The sequence below is a fragment of the Symphalangus syndactylus genome, chromosome 24 (assembly GCF_028878055.3).
Source record: "Symphalangus syndactylus isolate Jambi chromosome 24, NHGRI_mSymSyn1-v2.1_pri, whole genome shotgun sequence".
Classification (NCBI taxonomy): Eukaryota; Metazoa; Chordata; class Mammalia; order Primates; family Hylobatidae; genus Symphalangus; species Symphalangus syndactylus.
The window spans coordinates 13,640,632-13,656,329 of NC_072446.2; the positions used below are offsets into that span (position 1 = coordinate 13,640,632).

The window sequence follows — 15,698 nt, forward strand, 5'->3', positions numbered from 1 at the left end:
AAAAATTTTCCCCTAACGTCTGGCATTTGTTTTTGGGTTCTGCCCTGAGTCTTCTAAGCATTTGCTTGGAAAGATGTTGCACTTTCGCAGGCAAAATTTCAAAATCAACATTCAAAAAGCTTGCCTTTGGTCATTTCTAGGATTCTGCAGTAAGGAGGTTTTATAGTTAGGGGGCACTTTGCTTAGCTGAACTTGTGACATAAAAAGCTAGTCTTCAGACAAGTTTTGATTTCAAATGATATTTTAAATTTTACATGTCTGATATATAATTTATCAGACTACCAATATATTTCTACACCTTCCCCTAAAGAAATCCTAATAGTAAAAGCTAAAGTGTTAAAATACACCTGCATGTCTGGAGTAGAGAGTGGTCATTGTCTATCTATTTATTTATTTTTCTGGCCTTTGCAATGAAGTCAGAGGTCATAAATTTGAAACTCCCTAAGGAAAAAAAAAAAGAAAAAATCTCCTTTGTTTGAAAAAATTAGATCCCTAATGAATCTGTTTCAGTTGTTACAATCAGATGTTTCAACTTGAAAACTTGATGAGATGAATTCAGATGTTACAATCTGAAAACTCTACAGAAAGACCAAATGGGAGCAAAAATATAAATGTGTCATGTCAAAATATAACAAAGAAGTTATAAAGTCCCCTTCCATAATAGTTACTTGAGAGAGGCTGGTCAGATGCAAGTTAGGGGCTTAGACCACTGCTTAAAATTAAGATCACAATTTAGTCCTGTTATGCTTATTCCAAGAAATAATGGTTACAGAGTCTGCCCTAGGATGGAGAAGGCGGTGTCCACTTTATCAAAGACCAAGCGCAAGACTCTTGACCAGGAAATGTCCTTGGATTGTTACTTCTATTGGCATAGCTATGTTTTATTCCTGAGAGATCTTATGCTCTTTCTCAGTCCAGCCATTCCAAGCTGTTCCTTCCACTGCCCCTCTCTCCTGCAGTCTAACTTTCTGCCTTGAAAGATCAGTTGCTAAAGGTTATAGGTCACCTCCATGCAGTAGGCTGGTTCTCTATGGGCCTGGGACTAGGGAGACCCAGTAACTGGGGCCCACGCACTGCTTGCTGGTGTGTACACATTATCAGTTAAAGGCTCTGCTGCTGTTTTGGGGAACACATATAAAGTGGGGCTCCTGCCACCCTAGAGCTGATACGTTGTCAGCAGCCATCCGACAGATGGGTCCTTCGTGTCTTGGCATCCTTCTCTACGATGCAGAGTGAATTAATTGAGTGTGCACCAGTCAGAGAGAGAATTCCTAGCCTGCTACAGGAAAAGGCATCCTTAAGAACCCCTAAGTGGAAGATGTGATCATTTAAGGGTAAAGGCTATTTAAGCATTGATTTAGCCTAGCTATGGGACTGACTTGGTTAATCAAAGTCAGCTCACTGTTTACTTCCCTGAAATAATTTCCTTTTCTATTCTAGTTAGGGTCATCTGGGTCACTTTCTTCTCTGAGATTTCTAGAAATTACTTCTGCAGGGTTGCACGTGGTGGCTCATGCCTGTAATCCCAGCTACTAGGAGGCTGAGGCAGGAGAGTTGCTTGAACTCAGCAGGCAGAGGTTGCAGTCATCTGAGATCACGCCATTGCACTCCAGCCTGGGCGACAAGATTGAAACTCCATCTCAAAAAAAAAAAAGTAACTGCAGTGGACAAACTTTTCTCTGGAAAAAAAATATAATAGTACGTATTTTATATTATATAATACATATAATATAAACATATTATATATGATATATGTTTATATTTTATATATATATATATATATTTTTTTTTTTTGAGATGGAGTTTTGCTCTTGTTGCCCAGGCTGGAGTGCAATGGTGCCATCTCAGCTCACTGCAACCTCTGCCTCCCAGGTTCAAGTGATTCTCCTGCCTCAGCCTCCTGAGTAGCTGGGATTATAGGTGCCTGACACCACACCCGGCTAATTTTTGGTATTCTCAGTAGAGATGGGGTTTCACTATGTTGGCCAGGCTGGTCTTGAACTCTTGACCTCAGGTGATCTGCCCACCTTGGCCTCCCAAAGTGCTAGGATTACAGGTGTGAGCCACTGCGCCCAGCCCCGATATATATATTTTTAAGATACGCAAGTTACAGTATATATGATCTTGAACTCTCCAGAATTTGATACTGATGATGTTAGGGCAGTAGTTATCAATGAGGGGTGACATTTGGCAATGACTAGAAACAGTTTTGGTTGTCAGAGAGAGAGAGAGCAAGAGAGAGTGTGAGTGTGTGTGTGTGTGTGTGTGTGTGTGTGTCTGGTATGTAGGGGTCAGGGATGCTGCTACACATCCCACAGTGCATAGGACAACCACCCCATGAAAAAGTGTCAATAAAGCCACTTGGAGGACCCCTCTGTTAGACTGAGCCCCCCAAAATGCTTCTAAAATCCTGGCATATAGGTAACTAGGAGAATTCACAGTGTAAAAGTAAAAAGCTGGTCTGGCTAAAGCTTTGGGGCCTATTTGAATCCAAGCTTTGTCCTGGGGTGGGGGTTGGCGGTAAAAGTCAAGGGGGACCCTTCTTCGCCTTTGCCGGCCCTGGCCATCCCTCTTATTTTCACATAGACATGCCACCTGTTTTCTGCCTTATACTGTCTCACCATCTAGTGGTCACCTGAAATATCAACTCACCTTCACCATCTTTGGGCCCTTCTAGAGCCAGTCATTTAAAAATTCCCATGTTGGGGGGCAGTGGGCAAACGGAACCCCCTGAATGACGTCAATGATTTAATAAGTGAATTCAGCATCTTGAAGGCCCTAGTAGAGCCACAGAAAAAGCAGCTATAAGGAATTAGGATGGACACTTCCTAAGATTTCAAAAGCCCATGAAGGCCAAAAAAAAAAATCAAGGGGCTGATCATAAATAAGGTCTGTCTTTTGAAAAGAGAAACCCACAGGGCTTTCTGCTTAAATCCCTCGGACACAGATGTTACATAACCATAGATTTTTAAAAAAGGTATCTATTTAAAAGGATGTGTTCAAGTGGTCTCAGTAACGTAAGTACCTGTATACTTCCTAAATAACACTCTCTATTCTTGACAGGTTTCCTGTTTTCATTTTTTTCAGTTGGACCACCAGCTACTACAACTCTAGAAAAATGGAGGCACAAATATGTGGGTCCCAGAGCCCTGGGGGAGCTGGAATGGATACTTGCTAACACAAGGGACACGAGATTCTCTTTCCTTTGGAAGGGTCCTGTCACGGCCCTTCTTGGGTTCTGGACTGTCCTACAATGCCTGACTTTAGTTTCTGTGGATCATGATAGGCATTACTCGTTTTTTCCCCCTCAAATATCCCACAGCTTCAAACTTACCTGAATGCAGGTTCCCTGTAAAAATACCATCATGTAATTTGCACATTAGCAATCAGTTTGATGAATGGCAAAATTGTTCAAATGGAAAAGAGGAGAGAGATAGTGTGATCTTTTGATGGAGGGGGAGAGGCAAGAGCCAGATAAATCAGATGAGAGAGGCGAGGCTCTTGCAGCCCAAGTCTTAATTTCCTTATAAGAATTGATGCTCACTCAGTGGTGACACTGAGCTTGTGAAAGCTCAACTGTGACACTCCTTAGAAAGTAGTACGGAGATTTTTTTCCTTCCCATTATCAACTCATTAAAGGAAGTTAAAAGTACTTACTCTGTCCCACACACAGTGTGTGTGTGACAATGTCGGAAACATTGACTGACTCATAATAAATTTGAGATTGGATAACAATTTATACTACCTTTATACCTCTCTCCTCGCCCCAAATTGAATCATTAAAAAACATTTAGTAAGATCGAATGTGCACTTCTGTGGGCAGAACTCCACAAGTCAAAATACTCCTGAATTTAAATACTCCTGAGGTTTAACAAATTACTCTGCGATGCAATTTGGGATTTTACTCTAAGGAAGTACAACAGAGGCACACTCCCTTAATTTCCATTGCCCTGTCACAGATGAGTTGCCTAACATTCTTCCCTTAGCATAGTTCCCAGTTTTTGCATGTAGAAAAGTGCTCCACTGATTCTAACTTGAAAGGTGTGTGCCTCATGTGTGCCCAAAGAGCATGTGACAATCAACATAATGAAGTCAAACATTGTTTTGTTGTGTTGTTCCCTACCTCTTTCTTGGAGGTCTCTTCATCTTCAATTCCCATGAGCTGGCCTGGTTCACCATCTGGCTGTTGGAAAGGAAACTAAACACATTTTCTTTTCTTTTTTTTTGATGTGTAATAACCATAGAACAATCCAAGCTCAGGTCCTTGAGCTCAGCCTTGGTATTGAGTTGATTTATAGTTAGGAGCTAATCAAAACAGAAGGGGGAGCTGGATAGGCAGGGGTGACAGGTGACTCTTTTACAGGACAAGTCAAAAAGTAAGTTATCTCCTCATCTCTCTCTGGCACATCATTCACCTGAGAGTGACTTCACACAATTATAAATGTGGCAAGGTGGCATTTGTCTACTGCTTGAGTTGACCTTTATTTACAAAATGTAAACAAAGAATGTACTCTGAAAGGTGGAGACAGAAAGACAGAATGAGATGGCTGGCACTTTTAGAATTTACATGTTAATAGTCTAATGGGAAATGCAAAAAACAGAAAAACAAAGAAACAAACAAAAAACCAGCAACAACAGAAAATTAACCAAACCCAAAACCTCACTTGGAGCAGGGAGAAAAAAAAAAAATCTAGGAGGAAAAGTAAATTTCTAAAATTAAAAGTTGAGGCTTGGTATGGTGGCTCACACCTGTAATCTCAGCACTTTGGGAGGCCAAGATGGGCAGATCACCTGAGGTCGGGAGTTGAAGACCAGCCTGGCCAACATGGTGAAATCCCATCTCTACTAAAAAATACAAAAGTTGGCTGGGCACGCTGGCAGGCACCTGTAATCCCAGCTACTAGGGAGGCTGAGACAGGAGAATCGCTTGAACCTGGGAGGCAGAGGTTGCAGTGAGCCGAGACCATGCCACTGTACTCCAGCTTGGGCGACAGAGTGAGACCCTGTCTCAAAAAACAAGAAACAACAAAAAGAACCCAAAAAACCCAAAACATTTTTGGGGCACTTATATGTGCCAAGCACTGGGTTGAGCATGTTACTGTTACCCTTTAAAAAAGACTCTAGATTTCTCAAATTGTAACTTTGCTTCTAGTAGCTGGCCCTCTTTTTGGGGGAATTACGAAAAAAAGGCCAGGTGCCGTGGCTCACACCTGTAATCCCAGCACTTTGGGTGGCTGAGGCGGGCAGATCATCTGAGGTCGGGAGTTCGAGACCCGCCTGACTAACATGGTGAAACCCCGTCTCTATAAAAAATACAAAATTAGTGGGGCGTGGTGGCACATGCCTGTAATCCCAGCTACTTGGGAGGCTGAGGCAGGAGAATTGCTTGAACCCAGGAGGCGGAGGTTGCAGTGAGACGAGATTGCACCACTGCACTCCAGCCTGCGCAACAGGAGCAAAACTCCATCTCAAAAAAAAAAAAAAAAGAATATATCCTCTTTTTGAAATACCTCTCCTCTCCTTTGTTCAGGGGCTTCTTTCCCCCAATTTGTATTTGTGCCTTCCTTCCAGTCTCTAAACTGCATAAAGGCCACTTAGGAGTTGCAGACTCTTCAGCAGAACTCCCAAAGAGAGGCTCAGGTCCATTCGCCTCTTCCTTCCTAAAAAGAACATGATCTTATGCTTAGGGTGACCACAGGCAGGCACAGGAATCTGATGGGAACAAAAGCTCCATTCAGTCTAATTTAATGAAATCTGTGAAGGTGCGTGTTAGGGCCAGAGTCTCCTAGTCCCTATTCCCAGGGGTCAGAGATGGTCAATTAGGCTGCCCAATGCTTTTAGTTCCCTCCGTTGACTAGTTTTAATTGATGGTGAGGACCTTGTGACATCAATTGGCCCTGTCCCTTCTCTCTTGAAAATTGCTACTCCTCCTGAGAAATTTGATTTTTAAATGGGCAAATGGCATGAGTGGGTTTGAGAGGAACCTCACATTTGCTACTACAGGTAAAAGAAGCTAAGAAGTGTAGAAACGAATTGTTGTTCGCTACTGATGTGTCTCCTCAGAGTTATTTAGAGGCATTTGAAGAGCCACAATTTTGCTGGGGTTGGGAGTAAGTTTTATTTGGAGGAAAAACTAACTCTAAAATTAAGAAGGAGCATGGCTGGCATTGGGAATTTCAAATCTCGGTTACTTTCTCTAAAAATAAATTTATTTTTTGCTTAATACTAACCTTCCTGGCCGGGCGCGGTGGCTTATGCCTGTAATCCCAGCACTTTGGGAGGCCAAGGTGGGCAGATCACCTGAGGTCAGGATTTCCAGACCATCCTGGCCAACATGGTGACACCCCATCTCTACTAAAAATACAAAAAAATTATCCAGGTGTGGTGGTGCATGTCTGTAATCCCAGCTATTCGAGAGGCTGAGGCAGGAGAATTGCTTGAACCTGGGAGGCAGAAGTTGCAGTGAGCTGAGATAGTGCCACTGCACTCCAGCCTGGGTGACGAGTGAGACTCCATCTTAAAAACAACAACAACTAACCTTCTGCATAAAAGTCAAAGGTGATTTCTAAGGCCACACACTGACTCTTGCTAAATGGAAATTAGCCTGGACTAGAAGTAAGGCATACTTAAAAAAAAATCACTAGGAAGACTATGGAGCAGAGTTATTTTGATAAGATGATGAGATCCAGGCCAGGATTCTAAACATTCTAACACTATACTTATAATAGAGCTATGCAGAAAAGTAACTGCATTTTATTATTATAATGATTAATTATTATTTAATGGAAACCTAAACAAGAAGAAAAGCTTTAGACCCTGCAAAACAAAACAAAACGAAACAAAATACTTTAAAGAAAACCTGCATTAAAAAAAAAAAAAAAAAGGAAAACAGTAGCCACAACAAACTAAGACTGCAATGTTGCAGTGCTGGCAGACGAGTTAAAGCGAAGGTGTAAATGAAATATTACCAAAGCAATGACAGCCATCTCAGAAATGGGGAGGCTCACATTTCATATATACTCAATGGACATTTATAACCAGGGATCTGTGAGTTTTGCTATAATTCAGAAAGTAGCAGACTACTCGACACGTGTCATTTGGCAAGGGATTTTAAGAGCACATAGTATACTTAGAATAATCATGCTTTACATTTAAATAATGCTTTATAGCTTATCACATTTCTGGTAAGCATTATCTTATCTGAATTTGAAATTTGAGATCCTTTACCTACCTTGCAGTCTTTGAGTAAAAGTGCCTTATGGCTGGGCACGATGGCTCATGCCTGTAATCTCAGAACTTTGGGAGAATGAGGTGGGCGGATCACGAGGTCAGGAGTTTGAGACCAGCCTGACCAACATGGCGAAACTCCATCTCTACTAAAAACACAAAAATTAGCCAGGCATGGTGCATGCACCTTTAATCCTAGCTACTCAGGAGGCTGAGGCAGGAGAATCACTTGAACCCAGGAGGCAGAGGTTGCAGTTGAGCCAAAATCACACCATCGCACTCCAGCCTGGGCAACAGAGTGAGATTCCTTCTCAAAAAAAAAAAAAAAAGCCTGATATTTAATATCTGAGCTTTTGGTTTATTTGCTTATGAAATGGGGCCCTATCACGTTTTTATTGCCCAGGACTGTTTCAAGAGACAAATATGACTAGGTGAAAGGCTTTAAAAAATGTAAAATGTGGCCAGGCGCAGTGGCTCATGCCTGTAATCCCAGCACTTTGGGAGGCTGGGTAGATCACTTGAGGTCAGGAGTTTGAGACCAGCTTGACCAACATGGTGAAACCCCATCTCTACTAAAAATACAAACAATTAGCCAGGCATGGTGGCACACGCTTGTAATCTCAGCTACTCTGGAGACTGAGGCAGGTGAATCGCTTGAACCTGGGAGGCAGAGGTTGCAGTGAGCGGAAATCCTGCCATTGCACTCCAGCCTGGGTGACAGAGCGAGACTTTGTTTCAAACCAAACAAACAAAAATGTAATCAGAATGTGTTATTATTATTATTATTATTACTGGTTACTAGTAATACTGAGAGCAGTGAGATTTTCCTTTTCAAGTTAGGAGGATACATACAGAAAGGGGATGACCCCCAATTCTTTTTGCTTAGAACCAGTTTTCCATGGTAAATAATGTGGGTAAATTTTAAACATTAATCTACCTATATGGGAAAAATTTTTTGAGAGAAATCTGTAAGAATTAAAACCAAGGTAGAATTTCAGCGTTTGAGAAGCATGAATCTTACTAGAGACTGAAAAGAGGAAATAATAAATCTATCTGGACTCCAAAATTTTGTGACCTGATAAGCCATGTCCTTCCCACCACACCAAAAGCTCAGTGGAGGCATTTAGAATACAAAAAAACGGCTGTACGTTTAAAAAAAAAAAAAAAAGAGAGAGAGAGAGAAAAGAAAAATAAAAAGGTGCTTCTGCAAGATGGAATACAATGCATCACTGTTGCACTTGGTGGTATAAATAATCATACAATTAATTATGATTCACTGTATAAATAAAGCATCATAGCAGCAGAATACCCATTATTATATATAGCATTTGCCTGCACAATTTTAATAAATGTGGCAGATACTAAGAAACTCTGATCTATTAGCCTCCTTCAGTTCTTAAGGAGGAAATCACACCTAAATGAAGTTTTAAAAAATGTTTAAGCCACCAAAATTATTTTAAAATGTAACAGAAACATGGAAACAGTCTATTGGTGGATAGTGTTGAGTAAGAAAAAGGCTTCTTTAAAAAGAACTCTTCAGATATTTTAGAATTTTAATCGTATTACTGATTTCTATCTATCTTTCTCTCTCTCTCTCTCTCTCTCTCTCTCTCTCTCTCTCTCTCTTTGATTTCTTAAGATTCCCTGTAATGAGATTAAATTGTCCCGGCAATAAAAACAGAAAGGATAAGCACATGAACATACATTTTTTCAAGCAACAGATGAATCTGCATGTCACAAATTAGCAACCATATCAAAAGACAGCCATTTGATCTGCATTTTCAGTGGTAGGGATGTATGGATGTCTTGTTTTATATGTTGGGACTAGAAAGTTAGTAAAAAGTCTTGTCCTACATGTGAGTAAGTCCTCATCCTTCCTCCTCTCCCTGTCCCCAATCAATAATTCAGGTCCAGAAGAGGGACGTCACCTCTGCAAAAGGAAGCCTGGTCAAAAACTGTAGCCTGCTTTGACAAACTGCAGTGGTACAGTTTCAGCTAGCAGCTAACACTGGCTATCATATTTCAGGCTTATGTTAGACATGGCCCATGGTTTACCAGCCCACCTTCTGGACTATGCTGCATCCAAAGGTGTTTGGCCACCAGCACCCGAGAACAAAGCCAGGACAAGGTGCAAGGTGACCCTAGCAAATTTCCTTTTGTTAAAGTTAATTTTTACTTCCGGTGACAAAATAAGGGGAGACAAAGGAAACTTCTAATATTCTTAAGACTGGTCCCAAACATGGACAGTTTGCTGTAGGATTGATGGCTGCACAATCTATGGTATAAGTCTCCAGTCCTGATATAAGTGGACTGTGTCTCCTCCACCCTCCACCCCCAGGAAGAATAGAAGACTCAAATCATGGCACAAAAGCATTCCTTAGTGGAGATCTGCTAGGAAAGCTTCATTTCACAAAGGAGGCAACTGAGGCCCCGCATGTCAGGCACATCACCAATTTGACAGTTAGGGGTTAGGTGCACACTGTCACTTGGGTCTCCTGTCTGTAAGCATTTGTGTCCTCCCTCCCCCAATTTACAGGTTTGCTTCTCAGAGCTGTGCTTGGAATATTGAAATGGGTCTGTCATGGCAAAATCAGTTGTCTGCAGAGAAACTAGTGCATTGTCATTTAATGTTTGGTAGCTTTAGTGTAGTTGAGACATTTGAAATTTAAAACAACTACCATATTGTATGTTTTTGGGTAAATGATAATGTCATGATCTACCTGGATGGGCATACATAAAATGATTCTCACATTTAAAATTGTGATTTGTGAGAGCCACATCACAATAGCACAGTTATATGCCAATAATGCCATTAATAAAAAAAAAATCACACATTCTAACATATTTAACAAATGTAGCGCAGCCTTAAAAACTGTGATCTTGAAATCCCTTGAAAGGTCTTAGAGAAAGTCTTAGAGAATAAAATGTAAAAATTAAGCTTGTGAAGTTTGTTTGGAAGTTTTCATTTAAACCACATATTCAGACCATTGCTAATTGATGCTTTGATTAAATGTGGCAAAAATAGTTAATGCCCCAGATTTGAAGTTAAGAAATCTTAGGGGGCTGGGGGGAGGGTGGGGAACTGGGAATGGCCAGGGAAAGACTGGGAGATACAGGAGAAGGTCTTGCTGTGGGGTAAGGAGGGGGATCCTGGAGAGGGGAGGGCACCAAGACGTAGGGAAATGTGAGCAGAGGAGGAGGGGGAAGGTAGAAGGCCACCAAAATACCCTCCTGACGAGAATATCATGATTTTTAACTTCTGTAATCAAAATATCTTTATATATTTTTTGTATCCAGAGCCAATTTGCAGAAGACCTTACCTTTGACAAGCCTCTTTGCCCCCAGCTAAAGCTGCTTGAAAAAATTCACATGCAAACATTTACTTGTTTTCACAAGTCATATTCACGGTTTTGCCATACTTTGTCCACACACTTCAAATACACTTAGAGCATTTTTTGAAAACTTTTATTTTAGTTGCATTTTAAACACAAAGGTGACATTCCACTCACAACACATAACCCCCATCTTTTTAAACCAAGCCCCTCCTACTGTACTCTTTGTAAAAATGATTGGCTTACCTCGGGCTCTTCGCTAGGAAGAAAAATTATTTCATATTTTTTAAACACAGCCACGCCCACCCCCTTGGAACCAGCCCCCACGTGGTTTGGGATCCGGACTTGCCTACAGCAGGTTGTGTTTCCCCTTCCCCCATCCCCCAACCAGGCGAGCTGTGTGGTGCAGAATACCGAACTGATGTGTGCAGCCCCGGGCGCCCCAGATACCTGTGTGTCTGGTTTTTCAACCGTAAAGGCGGGAGGGTTTGGCGAACGAATGAGAAGTGAGGAAACGCTTAGCGCAAAAGGAAAAAGAGAGAAAGACATACAGGAACAAGGTTATGGAGGCCGGCGAAAAGCGATCCCCCGCTCCCCCAGGCTAGGGGCCCCGCTTATTTCCCGGGAGGCCCCGCCACCTTCCCCGCATGTCCTCCGCACGGCTCGCCGCAGAGCGCCCGGGTGCAGGTACCACCAGAGTGTGCGAACACTGAAAGTTTTTTGCCCGCGCCATGGCGCAAACCACAAGACAGCCCGTTCCCAAGTACAAGTACACAGTCGGCGGGTAATTTGGGGGTGCCGGGATAGGAACAGGGGACACTTGAGCGTATCATGCACAGGCGAACACAGAATATGGACACCAACACACACCAATGACAAGCTGTCTGAGTCCAAGCAGCCGTGCCAGGCGAGGCGGGGGCGCGCCTTCCCCAATGACCCCAGCCCACCGTGGACCCCACCAACCTAGCCAGGGGAGCCCCGGGGCCCCGGGGCCCCTCCCCGGCAGTTCCTGGCTCACCTGAAGCCCCTGCCTGTCCAGCTTACGGTTGCTGGCGCTGGCCTGTCCCGCCGGAAACGACCCTCAGTGTCGCTCGGCATCACTTTTCTCCCTGGAGGGCATATACTTCGGCCACCCGAATCCACCCAAGATCCCCTCCCGCTCCCAGGGCAAAGTTAGGGTCCCTCCCTGGAACTTTCTAGCAAGTTCTTCCCGCCTTTGGCTGGACCCCCTCCTCCCACTGCCGAGCCCCGAGCCCCACCAGGCAGCCCTGCCACCCCCTCCCCAGTTCCCCGGCGGCCCTGCTGCCCGCAGGCAGAGTCCGCCGCATTACCTAGAAGCAGCAGGCGGTGAGTACACATGTAGCCCATCTTTTCGTCCTGGAGTTGTTTGTCGATGAGCTTACTGCGTTTCTTCTCTGCGCGCTTCTGGGCCCGCTTCTCCAGGGCTTCTTTGCGCATCTGTCTGCGCTTCTCCGCCAGGGGTACCTTCTTGACCTTGGGAGAGTGCGAGGCTCTGGGCTGGGGACTCTCAGATCGACCGAAGCAGCCCGCGAAGGCTTGTATGAGGAAGTTGCGGAGTAAGTTGCGCTGGGGCTTTCGGCGGTGGCGATTTCGCCGATGCTGAAACCAGCGGACGCATCTGAAGGTCCCATCGTCGGACTCGTCTCCGCTGGAGTCCTCGTCGCTGCTGGCCGCCCCTTCATCGTAGTACCCGCGGTGGCCGCGGCTGCTCTCGGACTTGCCCCGCCAGGCCGACGCGCGAGTAGGCCGCGGAGTAGGCGGATCGGCAACCTGGATCTCGGGGCTGGGGGGTCTGAGATGGACCTTGCGTCTGGCCCCGGAGGCAGGGGCTGCAGAGGCCGCCCGGGGGACTTGGGCTGCCCGGGTGGCAGAAGCGGCTGGGGCAGTGGGAGCCCCTGCGTCTGGCGCAGCTGGGGCGACATGGGCTGCCTGGGTCTCAGGAGCCGCAGGGGCGGCGGGAGCCTCAGGGGCTGCCCCGGCATCTGGATCGGCTGGGGCGTCAGGGGCCGCCACGGAGTCGGGATCGGCTGGCGCGTCAGGGGCCGCCCCGGAGTCGGGATCGGCTGGGGCGTCAGGGGCCGCCCCGGAGTCGGGATCGGCTGAGGCAGCAGGGGCTGCCCCGGAGTCGGGATCGGCTGGGGCTGCCCCAGAGTCGGGATCGGCTGAGAATGCCCCGGAGTCGGGATCGGCTGGGGCTTCCCCGGAGTCGGGATCTTCTGGGGCTGCCCCGGAGTCAGGATCGGCTGGGGCTGCAGGGGCTGCCCTGGCAGCGGTATCCGCTGAGGCTGCCCCGGCGGCAGGGGATCCGTACCCCGGAGAGGGGACTTTCCCTCCCTCCGCGGCTTCAGCGGCTGTGCCTCCTTCCATCTCTGCTGCTTCCTCCTCAACTGGGGGTCTCTCTGCTCGCTCTCTCTTATCTGGGGCTCCGGAGGCCTTGATGGGCGGGCCGTCAAGCGCGATTGGGGGGCTGCCCATGTTGATGAGAGTGTCGTCGACCCCAGCGGGGGCGCTGCCAATCTCGAGCGGGGGTCCGGAGATCTCCATCCGGGGGCTGGTGCCCGTGAAGTTAGAAGGTCTGACAGCTTCTCGGGATGGGCTGCCGATGGCGCCTGGGACCCAGAGGGGAGGCGCGTTGGCGGCGGGAGTGAGGCGGACCGCACTCGAGGCCGCGACTGCCGCGAACTGGCCGCTGCCGTCGACTTGTGCGATAACTCGGGAAAGCCCCGGGGGTGGGCTGTCGTCCCCAAATCCTTCTCCATCAAGCTCAAATGGCATAGTCTCCTCAGGGGGAGGGCTGTAGCCTCCTCTGGAGCCAGCCTTTGCCGGCCTGAGGGCCTGGGGCTCCTCGGGAGGAGCTCCGGGGACCCCTGCAGCACCTGGGCCTCCTGGAGCAAGGTCTGGGACCTGTAAGAAAGGTTGACTGCAGCCTCTCTGGGCAGGCTGGTCAAACTCAAAGGGCATAGCTTCTTCTGGTGGAGGGCTGTATCCTCCCAGGCCTGGTCTGGCACCACTGAAGGCTCCGGGCTCCATGAGTGCTGGGCCGAAGGCCTCAAGGCCTGCATGGGCCCCACTGGGTAATCCAGGCTGCTCCAGTGTAGGCCAGAAGACTTCCAAGCTGGGTTGTTCGATCTCGAAGGGCATTGCTTCCTCAGGAGGTGGGCTGTAGCTTCCATGGGCTCCAGCTTCCCCGAATGCCGGGTTGAGGACCTGAAAGTTGGGTCTGGAGACCTCTGGGGGTCCACAGGCCTCGCCGTCATTCGCGATGGGGATAGGCTCGTTGTGAGGCGGTTCGGTCTCCATCTCTTCGGCTGGGCTAGGCCCAGCACCGGGGGCAGCTGCCCCTGGGGCTTCCAAAGGTGGTTGCTCGGGCTGTTCCCCGATTTCAGGGGGGATATCGCGTTGTCCTGACATATTATTGCCGTCGAGGCAGTTGCGCACGCCCATAACACGGTGGCGGCCTCTCAAAATAAGTTTGGGGCTCCGTAAGATGGAGCACCCAACCGAACTAGGGTGAAAAAATTATTATTATTATTTTTAAATCAAAGTACCAGCTGGAAAGTTCACCAGCCTCACTTTCCAACCCTTGTGAGGTTGGGGGGTTCAAGGCCTGGAACCCTAGACTGAAGCTGAAGCAACTCAATTGCTGCTGGTGGAGTCTTGGCTCCTTCCTAGCCACTTTTTATGCCCCCAGGCTGCCCCCCAGCCCCTCTTCCTTGGTCTGTCCTTATGCCCTCCTCTCTCTTTCTTTTTGCTCCAGGCCAGTCCCGCCTGCTTGGATCTGACGAGCGTGCCGATTCGGTCCGAAAATCGCCAGTAGCGCTCTCTCTCCGCCACCAGAGGACGCCGGTTCCAGTGCCGAGCTGGCTCCGGCTCCAGGAGCCTGCTCCTGGCGCCAGGGGCCCGGGACTTTGGGTAAGGGGGCTGATGAGCGCAGGCCTCGCAGGGACGTTCTGGCTCCTTCCACTCCTCTCCCTGACTGATTTGGAGTCTTTCTCCGCTTCTCCGCTGGCCAGAGAAAGCTCTCCTGCGTTGCGGGACACGTGACGCAAGACGTGGGCCTCGGGACGCTGGAGTACAGGAGCTGAAACCCTCCCTCCCCAACCCAACCGACTTCTCAGGGGAGGGGGGACTGAAGAAGGGTTTCATCACCCCAGGATATCCCTGAAACTCTGAGTCATAGCCCCCAGCCTCCAGGCAGCCCTGGATCTCAAGCCCCTAGTCCGGAGCGCAAGGCTTTTGGTGCCTGGGAAGGGGCGCAGGCACGCATGGGGATGCGACAGGTGGTCGTGAGCCCACCAGAGAAGCAGAGAGAGGCGAGGGAGAGGGGATGCCGAGTATGCGAGCACGCAATTTGTTTTTTAAATGCCTCGGGTGTACTTTTTGCTGCTTTTGTTTGTCGCTTGCTGAGGTTGGCTCCGGTAAAGCACTTTAACAGCCCCCACTCCCATCACACTCTAGGGGTCTCCGCAGTGGCCCACAGCGGCGCAAGCAGGGTGCTCCCTTGTTTATGTGGATGGTGACGCAGGGGAATAAGAAGGTCTCGGGTGCGTACCACCAAGAGCAAAGCTCCCTAGGGAGTAGCTGCGGCGGCACCGAGAGAGGGGTGGGGGGCGTGCTGCGCAGAGGGGGACCTCACAAAGCGGCCTCAGAGTTTCGCAGGTCCTGCTGTTCTAGGGAAGGGTTAAAGGGGATTTTGGTTGGGGTTTAATGCCGGTTTAGGGTGGTTTCGAGACTGGACAATTCTGTGCGCACTGAACCCACAGATAAATACCATGCCGCGCGGCAACCACAGCTGAGGTGCGCTGCTCGCTGCTTCGGGCACCGGCTGCAGCGCCGGCCAGTCAGCTACTTTAGCCCCACTACAGCCTGTCTCCAGCACCCTTCCAGCCCCTCTCCTCTCGCTCTGGGTATCTTAGGGTAGTCGCTTTACTCTTCCACTGCTAGAGCCCACTGAGGCGGCACTGAGCCCGCCAACCGGCCACAAACCCGGTGGTTGCCCACGCAGCTGCGCTCCCGCTACCATGCTGCGGTGGGCTCAGAGCTAGCCAAAGGTAAATACCCACACCACCTGGTGGCCTTGGTGTGTGCACATGCTATGCTCTGGTCTGGGGTCTGCAG

At 47.9% G+C, this 15,698-nt stretch overlaps 1 protein-coding gene and 1 long non-coding RNA gene across 5 annotated transcripts in view; one reads left to right on the top strand and one right to left on the bottom strand.

Moving 5' to 3' along the window:
- Window positions 1–3,312, top strand: part of LOC129474814 (uncharacterized) — a 31,677-nt gene extending 28,365 nt beyond the window's left edge. The window contains exon 6 of the long non-coding RNA XR_010119453.1: window positions 3,088–3,312. This is a non-coding gene — a long non-coding RNA (uncharacterized lncRNA). The remainder of the gene's footprint in view (window positions 1–3,087) is intronic.
- GNAS (GNAS complex locus) overlaps window positions 1–14,024 on the bottom strand; it is a 57,966-nt gene extending 43,942 nt beyond the window's left edge. For 2 of the 4 annotated variants that reach the window (XM_055266555.2, XM_055266554.2), the window contains exons 1-2: window positions 12,687–14,024; window positions 11,891–12,542 (exon numbers count right to left, since the gene is read on the bottom strand). In XM_055266555.2, the coding sequence (XP_055122530.2) occupies window positions 11,891–12,542; window positions 12,687–14,024 (1,990 nt within the window). Of the gene's footprint in view, window positions 1–11,890 lie in introns of all 4 variants that reach the window. The other 2 variants (XM_055266553.2, XM_055266552.2) reach the window with 1 other exon arrangement.
- Window positions 14,025–15,698: the final 1,674 nt, after the last annotated feature.